The sequence below is a fragment of the Ambystoma mexicanum genome, chromosome 13 (genome assembly GCF_040938575.1).
Source record: "Ambystoma mexicanum isolate Mex_15411 chromosome 13, UKY_AmexF1_1, whole genome shotgun sequence".
Classification (NCBI taxonomy): Eukaryota; Metazoa; Chordata; class Amphibia; order Caudata; family Ambystomatidae; genus Ambystoma; species Ambystoma mexicanum.
Window position 1 is genome coordinate 402,671,443 of NC_090938.1, and position 15,822 is coordinate 402,687,264.

At 45.3% G+C, this 15,822-nt stretch overlaps 1 protein-coding gene across 1 annotated transcript in view; it reads right to left on the reverse strand.

Annotated features, from left to right (window-relative positions):
* Positions 1–15,822, reverse strand: part of REC8 (REC8 meiotic recombination protein) — a 655,306-nt gene that overhangs the window by 258,850 nt on the left and 380,634 nt on the right. The window contains exons 10-11 of the mRNA XM_069633986.1: positions 1,456–1,556; positions 1,289–1,374 (exon numbers count right to left, since the gene is read on the reverse strand). Coding sequence (XP_069490087.1) covers positions 1,289–1,374; positions 1,456–1,556 — 187 coding nt within the window. The remainder of the gene's footprint in view (positions 1–1,288; positions 1,375–1,455; positions 1,557–15,822) is intronic.

Consider the following 15,822-nt stretch of genomic DNA (forward strand, 5'->3'; position numbering starts at 1 on the left):
TTGGAAAAAAATATGAAATTCTCTGTGATTACCACTAGATGTTGGACTATATGCACAGCTTGTGATTCTAAGCAGATTCACAAACATCAAAAATAAGGATACAAAGTATCCTTATTGCACCTCACTGTAGGGTGATGTGAGCAACTGTAACAATACAAGAAATTCTCAAAGAGCGACAGAGTCTCTCAGTACTGATAGTCTTATGGACTAGTCGGTTTGCCCATAAGAATGAGCAAAAAAAACAAGGGAATAGAAGTCTATGGGAGGAAAGCAGCAAAAAGAACATTTTTCCGAACAGCAATCACTAGTTCTTTATATTTTACATGCGCCCTTTCAACGTTTGCCAGGGGCTGACACTGCTGGTCCTGCCTAAAAGGACCCTTTGGCCTTTCCATACTGATTTGGACAGGGACCTTACCAGTGCCATTATATATTGTGATGAAAATGTGATGATCCCCTGCCCCTATTCTATTGTCTGGGATCGGGAGCATGGGATCCTCCCCATACTACACGCAGGCCCTACATCACACAGCAGGTGGTAGCATCCGTTCACTTGAGACACCCGCCCACACACCCTGAGGACTAGGCTGGGGGCAACATCACAGTTTGCCTTTGTGAAGTTATTTTGTCACATTAGCTTTCTTTAGGTTGGATTTCTTCAGAATGACAGACTGCCATATATAAAGGCCAAAATGTTACCTCTTTTCACTTATATATTGAGGGGCTATCCATTTCCATCTTCCATCTATATATCAGAAAGATAGCACAAGCGCATCAAGCTTGTCTTGGGATTTGAGACAAGGATGATGCAGTGCTTCCTAGGCATGATACACTGGTCAGACCAATTTAGCCCTTCCCCTCCCCAAACACGCCAGGTAGATAGATTGATAACCACATCATGGCCTAATGTTGGTACTAAGTAACATAGGTTACCAAGTGCCCTGAAACTGGATTCCTTGTGAGAGCGGCACAATATAAAACACCAGAAATATTTTTATGTTGAGTGAGCTTTATATATATATATATATATATATATATATATATATATATATATATATATATATATATATATATATATATATATATATATGTTCAAACTGTGGCCTTTTCCACATATATCGATGTTCAGCTATATTCTTCTTTCACCTATATTGAGTGCTTTCAGTTGCTCTCATTTTACATATACTAAGGGTTCTGTTTTGTCACATAACAAGGCCTTGGGTGGCCTCTTTCCACATATATCTAGGACACAGCTGTTTCCTCTTGTCATATATATCAAGAACCTTACCGGAGGACTTTGAAGAATCCTTTGTGCCACAGGAGACGCTGGTATTGGCGGAGGAGGAGAAGCCTTACGCTGGGCCGGAGTCACCTCTGGAAACAATGAAAGATTTTAAAAGAGTCATTTGCCCAAAGAAATATTGCTTTGTAAGCATACAGTATAGTTTCACTTACCAACAGGGAACTCAGGGGCGGGGGGGACGATCACTGGTTCTCCAGTTAGTTCATCCAAAGGAATTACAGTATCCAACTCCGGAATAACCTCCTCTTGCATCCTGGGTCAGAAACAAAATGAAAGACTGACTTCTGAGGAATTCTACCCCAAGATGAAAAACGAAAATAATTACTCACAGTAATGACTACAATAAGTTATGCGCAGTCTCCTTCCCCTATACTGAATTGGACTCAAATGCCTAAACCCAGAACGCACCTGTGACTCATGCTTCACATGTGATGCAGGTTTCAAGTGCAAGCTTAATTTTTGCCTCCATTAATGAATCCATGTTTTTTATTTCCAGCCTCCTCAACTGAATCTGGAGCGCCTATAAACCACTAGGTTTAGATCTTACACCAAGAACCAAGCCCCTAAACATGACCGAGAGCAGGAACTGAAGAAGAGAAGGTCTTTGTTACGCTCACCTGGTATCCACGGGGACGCCCCCCAGCTGTGGGGACTCTGGTGCCCTTCTCAGCCGCTCCCAGGTATAATCAGTAGAGAAGTTCTGCCTGGAAAACAGGTGGGCAATGTTCAAGACTGGGCAACTGGGGTAAGAGCCTCCCAACACCCCGTATGCCCGCAGCCCCTCCTTTCCTCACCTTGTTATGGGTTTTGGCGTGCTCTCCATCCTGCCTTCTTGGCAGGGGCGCGTTGTCCTTTGTGGGCGAGTGCGATCTAGTTACTTCACTGATGCAGGCCCTTTAGAGTCTTTCAGGTAGGTCTTATTACTGTTATACTGTATGCCTTTCTTGGATTTAAATAATGTCTTTCCTCTCTCCTTAGGTGCGCGGAAGTTCGCTGTGGAACGTTGGCTGAATTGGGACTCACCGGCAGGTGATGGTGCTTCGAGAGCGCCTTGATGTGGTAAGTAGGCGCTATGCGCAGCGCTATGATGCCTTGCCTTTTCTAACCTGTTGTCTTTTGTTCCCATAGGTTGCGGTGCTCACCCAGAGCAAGAAGTCCCAAGGCGGTGCTGGTCGATGGGCGACTCGAGAGGTAAGCTGCCGGCACAATTGTAAAATGTCTAATGTCTTGTTTCTCTCCTTTTGCAGATCCGACGGTCCGGGAGGCTTGCTGTCCCTTGGATACTGTTTGCAGGAGCAGAGGGCAGCTAGCGGTGGAATCACAGGAAAGCTGCTACTATTAACAATGTCCTTTTGTTTTTCCGGTGCTGTTCTTCCGAGGTTCACAGATGCAGCTGAACACGATGAGCGTCACGTTGCAGGATTGCAAAGTAATGCGAAGCGTGTTATCCAAGTCGGGTGTGGTTTAAATAGCATCAAGAAAGTAATCCAGGTAAAATAGTCCCTAGGCTACCACACCCAAAACATTATACCGCATAGCTTGGTTCCAAGGAGCCAAGCTATGTGGATGCCTCCATGTTGACTGGCACTGAAATAAAGTAGTTCCCAAGCACAAGTCTTCATTAAGTATGAGCCTGGCGCCAAGGGCGCCAGGACTGGCACCAAGAGGGCCTAGGCAAAGGATGCCTAAGCTTGTTGGGGGCCCGAGCTGAGACCCCTCCTTGCCCATGGACCTGCCGGGGGGGTTTCAGGAAGTGGATTGTGACAGCACTCCCCCCCAAGGCCCCTCTCAAGGTGTTCCTTCTGTCCGGCCCTGGTTTAGTTGGAAAGTTGCGATGATATGTTCTGCTGAGACGTGGTGCATGAATGTTTTCAAAGGGTTCCCAGGATCTCTCTTGGGGTCCAAATCCTTTCCAATCAACTAGGTAGTAAAGCTTTCCCCTCGAATACTTGGAATTCAAGATGCTTCTGACTTCGAATTCTGGTTCTCCGACAATAAGAATGGGTTTTGGTGGTGTCCCAATCTGTGTACCGGGCTGCATCAGTTTTAATAGGGACCCATGAAATACTGGGTGAATCTGTAGGTTAGGTGGTAAGTCTAGTTTGACGGCCGCTGGATTGATAATTGCCTTGATGGTGTAAGGAACAAAGTACCTAGGTTGAAAAGTCTGGGTTCCCTTGATGGGTACAAACTTGGCAGCCAGCCATACCTTGTCTCCTACCTGATAGTCTGGGGCCTTTTTCCAGTGTTGGTCGGCAAATTGCTTTTGTTTTTCTTTGGCGAAAATAAGATGTTCCTTGGCCTTTTTGAAAGCCTGAGTGATGTTGGTGTGAAGAGTTTTTAATGCTGGCATTTCCAAATTTGTTGGGACATTTAGTTCTGAGGTACGTGGGTGTCTACCATAGAGGGTATAAAAGGGTGTTTGTCCGGTACTGGAGTGCAAGGAGTTGTTATATGCGTACTCGGCTATCCATAACAAATCTTTCCAGTTTCTTAGTTCATGGTGTAACATGCACTGTAGGTATTGTTTGAGGGTCTGTTGGTCCTCTCGGTCTGACCGTCCGTTTGGGGGTGATGGCTAGTGGATAGCCGGATGTCAATTTGTGCCATTCCCCAACATTTTTTCCAGAAGTTGGAGATGAACTGGCTACCTCGATTGGAGATCAAGACTGATGGGAAGCCATGTAGTTTTACAATACCATCCAGGAACACTTTGGCTAGAGTGGGTGCGTCAGGGAGGCCTTTGAGCGGAATAAAGTGCGCCATCTTTGGGAACAAGTCCACGACTACCAGGATGGTGTTAAACCCTTGACTGGCTGGTAGGCCAATGATGAAGTCGAGGGAAAGAGTGTGCCAGGGAGTGGGAGGAATGTCTAAAGGTTGCAGAAGACCGGATGGTTTTTGTTTTTGCGACTTGTTTTGCGCACAGACTCCGCAGGACTGAACATATTGGATGACATCCTTACGCCAGGCAGGCCACTAGAAGTTCTGTTTTACCTTGGCTAGAGTCTTGGTGATTCCAGGGTGCCCTTCGATCAGGGAATCATGAAAACTAGCAACAATTTGTTGTTATAAGTCTTTGGTGGGTACATACAACCGATCCTTAAAAAAGGGTAAGTGATCTTTAATGGAATATTGTTCTTCTTGCGCTTGCCATGCGAGGAAGGCATCTGGGTTCATGGTTCGTTGAATCTTATCTCTCAGTTCAACTTGGGTTAAAGGCATGGTCTAGTAAAAAATGTTATTTAAAAAATAGATAGGCAACATAAAAAAAAAAATACTAGCATTCTCTTTTTTAAAACTTCCTGTGTAAAATTTTGAGCTATTCAAGCTCAAAATTCGCAAAAGCAAGAACATGGACGCATCCATTTTGTGAAATGGATGCCCTCCTGTGCTGGCTTTTGCGGCACTAATGAAGGAAAAGCCAGCCAGCTGTAGTAAACAAAAGCTACCGCTGGGTGGCTTTCCCTTCATTAGTGCTGTACGCGGAGGACGGGGACCGGAGACCAGAGCAGGAAAGCTGCAGCTGAATCTCGGTAAGTGCTACTTATTTTTTTAAAAAAATAAGCACTAGCTGCGTTTTTTTTTCTAAGTTTTCCGGGCTGGAGGAGCCCGGAAAACTTAGAAATAAAACCGCAGCTTTAAAAACGTTGTATTTATGTTTGCGGTCGCTTTTGAAGCGACCGCAAACATAAATACAACGTTATTGTGTTGGAAAACGCTGCGGTTTTTCTTTACAAGTTTCTCAGGCTCCTCCGGCTCGGAGGAGCCTGAGAAACTCGGAAAGAAAAACCGCAGCGTTTTCCAACACAACTGCGTTGTGTTTCTGCCTGCTGTGGCTTTCACTTTGGGTCTCCGGTGCTCCCAGAGGAGCACCGGAGACCCAAAGTGAAAGCCACAGCAGGCAGAAACACAACGCGGTTGTGTTTACATGCCGCGTAGTGTTTCTGCCTACAGCTGATTTCCCATTTGGGGCTCTCGGGCTCCCCGTGGGGAGCCCGAGAGCCCCAAATGGGAAATGCTAAATGCTGCGTTGTTTCTGCCTAAATCTGCTTTCCCATTTGGGGCTCTCAGGCTCCCCGGGGGGAGCCCGAGAGCCCCAAATGGGAAAGCAGATCAGGCAGAAACAACGCAGTTGTTTTCCGCAATGCCGCGTTGTTTCTGCTTTCCCATTTGGGGCTCTCGGGCTCCCTGTGGATGCGCCCATGTGCTTGCTTTTGCGAATTTTGAGCTTGAATAGCTCAAAATTTTACATAGGAAGTTTTAAAAAAGAGAATGCTAGTATGTTTTTTTTATGTTGCCTATCTATTTTTTAAATAAAATGTTTTACTAGACCATGCCTTTAAGGCCGTAGTGAGGCCCAAGAGCTTGTCTTCCGGTATGATGAGGACTGGATCTGGGGGCGTATATACCAAGTCATCAGTGCCTGTACGAGAGAGCGCGTCAGCTTTGCCATTATTTTCCCCTGTTCGAAAAGTGATGACATAGTCGTATTCGGCGAAGAAAAGGGCCCACCGCAATTGGCGTGACGACTGGGCTTTAGCTGTCTTAAGGTATTGCAGGTTTCGGTGGTCTGTGATAACTGTAATGGTGTGTCTGGCCCCCAGAAGGTAGTGCCGCCAGGCCTTAAAGGCGGATTTGATCGCCTAGAGTTCTTTGTCCGTGATGGCATAATTCATCTCCGGGGGAGAAAATGTATTCGACCAAAAGGCCACTGGATGTAGCTGGCCTGTTACTGGATCTCTTTGCGAGAGGACAGCTCCCATCGCTATGCTGGAAGCGTCTGTTTCCACGATATAAGGAAGATCAGGGCGAGGATGTCGCAGGATTGGCGCGGAGGTGAACCTCTTCTTGAGTTCCTGAAAAGCTTTCTCTGCTTCTTCGGTCCAGGCACATTTTTTATTTTTTCTTAGCAATATGGTGATTGGTGTATGACCTATGAGAAGTCTGGTATGAACCGGCGATAGAAGTTCGCAAAGGCCAACATGCTCTGTACCCCTTTTACTGACGTTGGTGATGGCCATTTCAAAACGGCTTCCACTTTATGCAGGTCCATTCTGATGCCTCCTGGAGTAAGAATAAAACCCAGAAACTCAACTTCGGTGACGTGAAAGAAGCACTTCTCCAGCTTTGCATATAAACAATGTTCCCAGAGCTTGAAGAGGACTGAACGGACGTGCTTGATGTGATCCTGTTTTGAAGTTGAGTACACTAAGATATCACCTATGTACACTAGGGCACAGACATCAATTAACTCTCTCAAAACGTCATTCATAAAACACTGAAACGCTGCAGGAGCGTTGCATAACCCAAAGGACATGACTTGATATTCGAACAAACCACATTTGATGCGGAAAGCAGTTTTCCATTCGTCTCCGCTTCTGACCTGCACCAGGTGGTATGCTCCTCGAAGGTACAGTTTGGTGTATATTTGGGCAGCTTTGACCTGGTCCAGCATTTCTGGGATGAGCGGCAAGGGGTAACGGTTCTTTACAGTGATCTGGTTTAATGCGCGGTAGTCAATACAGGTTCTTAAGTCCCCTTCTTTTTTTCGGTACGAAGAACAAAGGACTAGCTGCAGGGGACTTGGATGGGCGGATGAATCCATTTGCGAGGTACTGGTCTAAATAAGCCATCAGATTAAGGTTTTCGGGTTCCGTGAGAGCATAGATTCTGCCGCAATGAACTTGAGCACCGGGAACAAGGTCGATCTGGAAGTTAAAGGGCCTGTGCGGCGGCAGCATGTTTGCTTAGTCCTTTTGGAATACATCCTGGAAATCGTGGTATTCCTCAGGCAAGGAACTAGTCACTCCCAAAGTTGCCACTTCAGGAGTTGTAGAGATACTGAAAGCAGGTTTCTGTTCTTGGTAATAACAGGCTGGAGAGCAGTTGATGGGAGAGGTTAATTTTCTTGCCCGCCAGTCAATCAAAGGGTTGTGAGCAACTAACCATGGCATCCCTAGTATGAGCTGGAATTGAGGTGCCTTGATGAGATCGAACGAATTAAGTTCCCGATGTCCGTCCTGGCACAGCAAGGTTATCTCGGCTGTGCGCTGGGTTACGAGTCCGGAAGCGATTTCTGTCCCATACACCTTGGTTACCTTGTCTGTAGTCGGCTTTGAACACAGGGGAAGCCCCATCTCTGCAGCCAGGTCCTGATCTATATCATTCCCAACTGTTCTGCTGTCGATGTATGCTTCAATGGCATGCATTCTTGACGACCGTTGGTTATTAATTAAGATCACCGGAATTGCAAAGTGTGAGGTCAGTGGCTCTTTTCCCTCACTCGACAAACTGACCTCTACGTTTGCCGAGCTGGGTAGTTTCCCGACTGACACTCCTTCTCTTCATCTTTTTCCGTGGCTCCAACGATCTTCCTCGGACGTTTCACTAGGCAGTCCTTCAGGAAATGCCCTGACTTTCCGCAGTACAGACATAGTTGTTGTTATCTCCTTTTATCTCGCTCTTGTTTTGTTAGCAGGGGTCGTACCCCTCCGATTTGCATGGGCTCCACAGTATTTTCTTGCACTCGAGTTACATTGTCTCTAGGTCGAACGTACACTGGCTGAGGGTCCATTTTAGAATGGTCTGCTTTTCGGTCTTGCAACCGGTGGTCCAGTTGCACAACCAAGTCTATGAATTCAGAACAATCTCTAGGAGGATTAACCACTTGAGCTACAAAGTCTTTTAACTCGCCTCGTAAGCCCTGATGAAACAACGTGGTTCTTTTGTTTTCAGGCCACCTGTCGAAGGGAAAGGAGCTCATTGTTCACAGCTTGTTCTCGGGTACGGCTAGCAAAGAGTTTTTCCATTTCCCTCTGAAAGTCTCCAAAGTTATGTAATAAAGGGTCATCATGGGACACCAATGGTACCGACCAATCTGCGGCGCTGCCACTTAGGTATGATAAAACAAAGGCTACCCGGGCTTGGTCATTTGGGAATGCTCCTGGCCTGCAAAGAAAATGAAGGCGACACTGATTCATGAAAGCTGCATATTTTCGTGGATCACCAGCAAACCTCTCTGGTGGTGCCAAAGGAACTGTACCTGGTAACACAACTTGTACCGGAGTAGAGACAGTGGATGACATGCTAGGATTTTGCATGGGTGGGTTGTTCCCAGGTAGAGACGTCTGACCTGCTTGTGATTGCAAGACTTGCTTGCTGATATCTTTCGGTACGCTCTTTAGTTACCAATAAGTTTCTCCGGAGAGCATTAGTCTCCTGTCTGGCAGAGTGAACCTCGGCAAAAAGTTCTCCCAACAATTAGGCCAATTGGTCCCATTCTGATGTTTCCATGGCACCCAGGTGGATTGGTTTGGCAGGCTTCGAGTTCTGTTACGCTCACCTGGTATCCACGGGGACGCCTTCCAGCTGTGGGGACTCTGGTGCCCTTCTCAGCCGCTCCCAGGTATAATCAGCGGAGAAGTTCTGCCTGGAAAACAAGTGGGCAATGTTCAAGACTGGGCAACTGGGGTAAGAGCCTCCCAACACCCGCAGCCCCTCCCTGGACCTTTCCTCACCTTGTTATGGGTTTTGGCGTGCTCTCCGTCCTGCCTTCTTGGCAGGGGCGTGTTGTCCTTTGTGGGCGAGTGCGATCTAGTTACTTCACTGATGCAGGCCCTTTAGAGTCTTTCAGGTAGGTCTTATTACTGTTATACTGTATGCCTTTCTTGGGTTTAAATAATGTCTTTTCTCTCTCCTTAGGTGCGTGGAAGTTCGCTGTGGAACGTTGGCTGAATTGGGATTCACCGGCAGGTGATGGAGCTTCAAGAGCGCCTTGATGCGATAAGTAGGCGCTATGCGCAGCGCTATGATGCCTTGCCTTTGCTAACCTGTTGTCTTTTGTTCCCATAGGTTGCGGTGCTCACCCGGAGCAAGAAATCCCAAGGCGGTGCTGGTCGATGGGCGACTCGAGAGGTAAGCTGCCGGCACAATTGTAAAATGTCTAATGTCTTGTTTCTCTCCTTTTGCAGATCCGACGGTCCTGGAGGCTCGCTGTTCCTTGGATGCTGTTTGCAGGAGCAGAGGGCAGCTAGCGGTGGAATCAGAGGTAAGCTGCTACTGTTAACGATGTCCTTTTGTTTTTCAGGTGCTGTTCTTCCGAGGTTCGCAGATGCAGCTGAACACGATGAGCGTCGCGTTGCAGGATTGCAAAGTAACGCGAAGCGTGTTATCCAAGTCGAGTGTGGTTTAAATAGCATCAAGAAAGTAGTCCAGGTAAAATAGTCCCTAGGCTACCACACCCAAAACACTATACCGCATAGCTTGGTTCCAAGGAGCCAAGCTATGTGGATGCCTCCATGTTGACTGGCACTGAAATAAAGTAGTTCCCAAGCACAAGTCTTCATTAAGTATGAGCCTGGCGCCAAAGGCGCCAGGACTGGCCCCAAGAGGGCCTAGGCAAAGGATGCCTAAGCTTGTTGGGGGCCCGAGCCGAGACCCCTCCTGGCCCATGGAACTGCCGGGGGGGTTTCAGGAAGTGGATTGTGACTGTCTTCACCAAGGTCTTCCATGCCCTGATAAGGAGGATCTCGGAATGGATAGGTCATTTGGTCCCAAACGACTGTCAACCATTGCTGGTATTTTGAGCCAATCCTTGCAGCCAACCATGTGGAAAGGGTAGGCATACAGTGAAGCCTTATTCCCTTTCCATATCCCAAGAGAACTGTAAAAAGAATCTCACTTGGTTCTTCCATCCAACAAGAAAATTGAGGCAAAGTATAGGCCAGTTCAGGACAAGTCGCTCTGTCTAACCTCTCAGCAATCAGCCCAGTCTTATGTAATCACAGCTGATCTGGAAAAGCCCGAATTCCTGACCGCAGCCAGCCGACTAAGCAAGGAACACAAGTTCCTGGTCACCTTGGGAACACATTTCTACTCTAATGCCTCTTTACATTTTCTGCAGGCTAATGCTGATGCCATTTTAGAAGGGGGCAACCTCTGACTTTGGTGGAAAATGTTATTTTACTGTGCTTTTATACTACGCCAAATCACCACCCTTCTGATGCTATGGGTGGGTTCCTGGCAGATACCTTCTTCCCATGTCTCGTTGAGGCTAAGAATTTAGCTCTATTGATTATTTCTGCACATGATCATGCAGGAGCAGCAGCAAAGGCGATGTGCTTGGCAGCAGATGTCATAAGAATAGTGTGGTTGCAGGCCTATAACATTTAATCAGGGAAAATTTCTACATACGTACCCTTCCTCAAATCCAGAGAGCATCTTCCACACTCTAAACATTTGCAGGGCCTTGCTTTTTTACTTGTTCAAGACCATGTATGCCCGAGAGCCAGAAGGATGGTCTCCTGCATCATGCAATTCTTATTCTGAGAGGGGACTATCTCCCTCTAAAGGATTGCATGCTCATTGTCTCTGCCCCAAAGGCATGTCTATTGCTTTTCAGCAACGTATCCTTATGGATGTTATGGCGGCTCTTGTTGCATGCTTTTTGTAAATACTACTTGTTGACACCAGCCCTCAAGCGGAACCCCATTTAGGTGACATTGCTCTTTGCAAACCCCTTTGACAAATGTTCACTATCTACATAAGGCATGCTTTAAGTTTTTTCTTCCTCCAATTGCTTGGGAAATCACCCCTTTCATTGGGGAAAGAGGACAGCACGTAGAAGTAAGTTAAAGCTACATACCATAGTGACTACTGTACTCTTAACCCATAAGGGTGAAACGAGGTAGAAACATTTTATATCATGATCCAATCACCCACAACTCAACTGTCTCTAAAGGAAAGACTATGCTGTCCCTTGTGGAAACTACACCTAGGAAGCGATGTTGTGCGTCTATCTAACAGGGATAGTGAGAGAATTATCCCTCCACTAAACTGCTAACGAAAGATGTAGCAGAACTTCCAATGTTATTCAATATTATTGAATCATCACTTTCAATATAACACCATGGTCACCTTCAATTCTAACACGACCCTGTGTCGAAGTGAGAGATCTGTGTACCCTGTGCAAAACAATCTTCGTTGTAGAAAGGTGAATAAAAAGCAACTAAAAACAGGGGTTATCGTCGCAGAACGAACCCAGAAGGCATTGAAGTGGGGATTTCTACTTTTGTTCTACCCACACTTGAGTGTGCAGAAGGAAGTTTGTTTAGCACAAACTATTGTGCTGTCTCAAAAACCGACAATGCCCATTAAAATCAAAAAATTCAACAGTGGTATCCCAAATACTTAGTCAAAAGGATATCCGTTGCTGTGGTCGACCGGTTTCAGTGACTTAACATCACACTTTCACCTTCTTCAGGACCAGACATAACCATTCCAGTCTTCTAGGGGTTAGCAATCGAAAAAGGCCCATGGGCTGGCAGAAACTGTTATGCACAGGTGGCTTTCCATAGTTCCACGGACTGCAAAACCCATTGAGGAGATTGCTGATCAAAAGTGCAGGCCCACGAATGGAGACCTGAACAAAGCATGTGTGTGCAAAGTGCATTATATGAGACGTATACGTCCCAGGCAATGGAAACAAAGGTGGTGGGGATCCGCAGCTGGAAAAGACAATAGGCAGGCAACACATTGTATGATACCAGATAGTTTGCACATTACCTGAAAGAGCAGTTGAGACAAGCCCAAAATGGGAAGACCTAGTGGAGGAAGGAAAGAGCTTGGGGAACAAAGATGATTCTGCAGGCCACAGTGAGCATGCCCTGCTCCCAGCACAAAGAGAAAAATAGTTGGTATGGGAGAGGAAGGAGTGTGTGATCAGGCAGTTCCAGGCATGGACAGAGAATACCGCCAAGCGCTCTGGCTACTTAATAAGGTACACTTTAATTATAAAAAAGGATGGACTGTGCATGCTCCAGTCTCTCACTCAGGTCACCAGGCATCCTGTAGTATGCCAGGATGTAGGAATACCAGGTACGGGTAGTTAAAAACACACACTAATCCCTAAGTAATTGTACTACTCCGGATATAAGCCACTACAGTGGACTACAGATACATACCTACATGTAGGGTATTCTCCTGCCCTGGGGTGGGAACAAGCTCCCAGGGTTAACAGACCAACCAATACCTGAAGTATTCTCATATTGTAATGATAGAACAAGAACAGTGGATTTAAAACACCCTCACCACCCTAAATCCTAGAACACTATCCCATCTAGGAGTCCAGGGGCAATTATAGACACACATTGGCCACTGAGGAATTCTAACCTGAGGATGAAACAAGGATTACGGATGCATACAAACTCCTGGGAAAATGTCCTGCCCTATGGACGGAATCCCAAACAACATTAGAGCATTAAAGGTACAGGCATCAGTAGAGGATCCTTCCATGTTAAAGAGGGAACATGTATATAGGGTTACAAACACAGTTCCAGAGAGTATAGAAAAGAAGGGGCTAAAAACACACCGACTACCAGGGAATTCTTCATCCGAGGGAAAATAATGAAAACTTACTTATCTGTGATAACAGTTCTCCATCATAAGAATCTTCACAACATTTATAACCCTCCCCCTCCCCAATTATTCCTGCAGGCCGAGCAGATCCAAGAACCTCTTTTAAACATTGTACAACAGCAATTTTAACTTTAGAAAAAGAAACCTTAAATCATATACAAAGGCAATCTTGTAAAATGGGATTATTCCTCTTTAAGCCTGAAAGTCATCTGCACTCATTACACCCTGTACCAAGAAGACTACCTCAGCTCTATCTGGCAAGGTTCTCAGTGAGCCACAAGACAAATCCAATACGTTTTCAGATTTGTCCATTTTTTTTTAAACAAAAAGGGGTTCACTAAATACAGGCAATTGGGCTTGCAGTCCAGGTGGGGTCCCTGTACAGCTTTCTCTCAACCTTTAAAGGGGGGCTCCCATCTCCCTAGCCCAGTCTCGGTATCTTATGGGGTCATATTGCAATGCTGTTCCCAAGGTACCTCTTTTGTCTGGTATATCCCTATCCTAGGGATGGGCTGAAGATCATGGCTTTATCTCTCCAACTCCCTCAATCGTGGACTCCGACTTCTTCAGGTGCTTTCCAGATGGCCTAGTGGGCTAGACTGATTACCCTATTGCCATTTAACTATAACATATTATGATCAAACTAAAGCTATGACGACATGTTGAATTGTTGGTATTTTTAAGTGTTGTTTAAATGTAACTGGAGAAATCGAATAAAATATATATTTTGTTGTTTTTTTACTCCGGATGACTGCCTCTCAACCTTTGACTCACCCACCTCTCACTACGCCTGTTTTCTCGCTCCTCCACCTTTCTCTCCTTCACTGTTTCTCTGACCTTCTCTCCACACTCTGTCCCCTGGTTTTATCACGTCTCCCCTTCTCCTATCTCCATTCTTCAGCTCCCTTGTGATCTCTCCCATCTGTACACTCTGTTTCCTGGTCCTCTCTCTCTAACTCCCACCCCTGACTCTAGTCTCCTGCTTTCTCCTGATATCTACACTGTCTACAATCCCCCTCGTGGTCGTATCTCTCTCACTCTCCTCCTCCCTTTACTCTCCAGTTCCCTCGTGATTTTATCTGCTTCCCTCCAAATCTCATTACTCTGAACTCTACCCCTGCCTTGTTTCTTTTCTTCTCTACCCTCCTGCCTGGAACTCCCCACACACACACACCTATTCTCAACCCACGTCCTACTTTCACTCCAGAATTACCTCCAACCACTCCCACTTACACCCAATTGGTATCTATTTCTCACTCCAAACACTTTACCTTCTTTCTGCAAACTTTCCAAAATCTTCAAGTCCTCCTGCAGCTGCCACACACTCCGCTCTGGTCTTCTGGTGCCCCTTCGCCTGCCTTCTCTGTGAACACACCCATAAAACTCTCACTGTCAGCTGACTCTGCTGGCATTTTATAGCCCCCCTCTTGCGGCCTAGAAACTTCCCTCTGCTCCCATTGCTTACCTGGGCTAATCTTGATCCAAGCTAGGCCTGGATTTCCCCAGGAAGTGTTTGCACCTTTTCATCTTCCCATCTTTGCTATGCGGCCCATGTGGTCACTGTGGTTGGTTGTTCTCTGTTTCCTACTAGAATCAATGAAGTCCTTCCCCACAAAGATTTTGAGGTACGCCCCCTGTTCTCCCCTATTGTTGGGAAACTCCCTGCTGGGTCTAGCTCCACCGCTGCTGCCACATCCCTCTCCTATAATCAATCTGGGGTTTGTGGGGTAGGTGTTTAGTCTCCCATTCGGCTCCTAAATGGGAAGTCCGGTCCATTCTCGTTTGGGGAACCAGACGTTCCTCCTGTTGCAGGTCAGGTCTTGCCCACTGGGTGCAGGTGCATTGTGGTACTTGACATTTTTCTCTGCATGTGCTGGTGTGCAGTCATAATATCGAATGTAATATTATCGAAAGTCAAAATGTCGAAAAAAAAATGTCGAAAATAAAAATGTCGAATTACAAAAATGTCGAATTTTTTTCGAATTTTTCTGAATTGATGTTAATACAAGGTAAGTGTTTAAACATATTTTATTATGCTTTTTTTTAACATTGCTATTATTTTCTATGTTTTAATAAGTATTCTTGGACAGCAATTGCATATTCCATGTAGTAATTTCCTTAATTATATATATATATATGTTAAATAAATATATATTTATTGTAAACTTCAATTATAAATAAATAAATAACAAATTGCAAACTCTTAACGTTGAACATTAAATATACTTTTTTTTCCAATAGATGGCGCTATTGCTTAAGAAATGAGAATGACCATTTTGTTTATATATGGTAATTGCATGCTACGTAAGGTTGCGTTACTCTACGTATACGTAGGCGCCATTTTTGAAGTTCATTCGTGCAGCGTTTCCATCGCGTTCGGGTCTCCGTGCTGTCCTGAGGATTTCTTTTTGGAATTTCAAGGGTTTTCACCCTTTTTATGGATGCAATGGAGTTTTTTTTTTACTGGATCCGATGGATGTTTTGGTTTTTCCGAGCCATGGATTTTTTTTCGTGTTGGATCAGCGATTTTGTTTCATGGACTTTCTTGGATCTTCAACTTTTTTTCCTTTCCGGATTTACCGTTTTGGATCGCACATGTGGATTTCCTTTTGGATGGTGATTTTCCCTGGCTAGCTTTTTGGATTATGGTTTCCTTGGATTTGGCTGCTTGGTGCTATTTACGGGTATCGCTTGGATTTGTCATGGTGGATCGGTGATTTCTTAAAAACGTGAGTACCTTTAACATTTTAAATTATATGCTATTGAATCTAGGTAGTTGTCTTTGTCATTTTCAATAAAATTTTGTACTATTTGCTCAAGGCGTTGTTCATAGTCTCTGTATTTTTTCTTTTTTACCTCTGTGTTTGCTAGTGAAATTGCTTGGGAGACTCGAAATTCCTGATGTGATTGTTCTTTGTTTAATTCTTTCAAAAAATGCCACAAATTGGGATTAGTTGTGTTGAATGTTTTATTAATACGGCTGTGCCATCCCTCAAGTGAATTGTTTGTTCTAGGTCGCCCTTCCAAGGTAGCTTTGTAGCAATTCCATAAGTTTATATTGTATTTTGGCCTTCTTCTGGTGCCACTCCTTGTTAGTTGTC